Raw genomic sequence first — 342 nt, forward strand, 5'->3', positions numbered from 1 at the left:
CAGCCAACACCCCACCTACTCCACAGTCAACCACCCGACCAGAGTTTCTGAGGACCCTTTCTACTCCACAGTCAAGCAGCACTGAGGAAAGCTAGTCCAGTCATTTTTACTGTACTTTTTTAATTCATTTTTTGCTAATTCAAGCCTGGCACAAATGTAGAAATCTGCACAAGTTACCAGCTCTGCAAACAGTATTGCAGTTCAATGTGTTCAACATCAGCTAACATCTCAAGAAGAACTACGCCAATGAACACATGAGCAATATTCACCAAGATAGGAATTCATCCAGGGCTGTTGTACTTGATTCCATGCAGGTGTGGCTGATGGGAGGAGTTGATCCAT

General features: G+C 43.9%; 1 protein-coding gene across 1 annotated transcript in view; it reads left to right on the top strand.

The window, feature by feature from the left end:
• The window catches only part of LOC103375713 (CMRF35-like molecule 3), a 6,131-nt gene extending 6,046 nt beyond the window's left edge, over nucleotides 1-85 (top strand). The window contains exon 9 of the mRNA XM_008306029.1: nucleotides 4-85. Within this exon, the coding sequence (XP_008304251.1) occupies nucleotides 4-85 (82 nt within the window). The remainder of the gene's footprint in view (nucleotides 1-3) is intronic.
• The last annotated feature ends 257 nt before the right edge of the window (nucleotides 86-342 follow it).

This window comes from Stegastes partitus, unplaced genomic scaffold, assembly GCF_000690725.1.
Source record: "Stegastes partitus isolate 25-593 unplaced genomic scaffold, Stegastes_partitus-1.0.2 Scaffold2806, whole genome shotgun sequence".
Taxonomy (NCBI): domain Eukaryota; kingdom Metazoa; phylum Chordata; class Actinopteri; family Pomacentridae; genus Stegastes; species Stegastes partitus.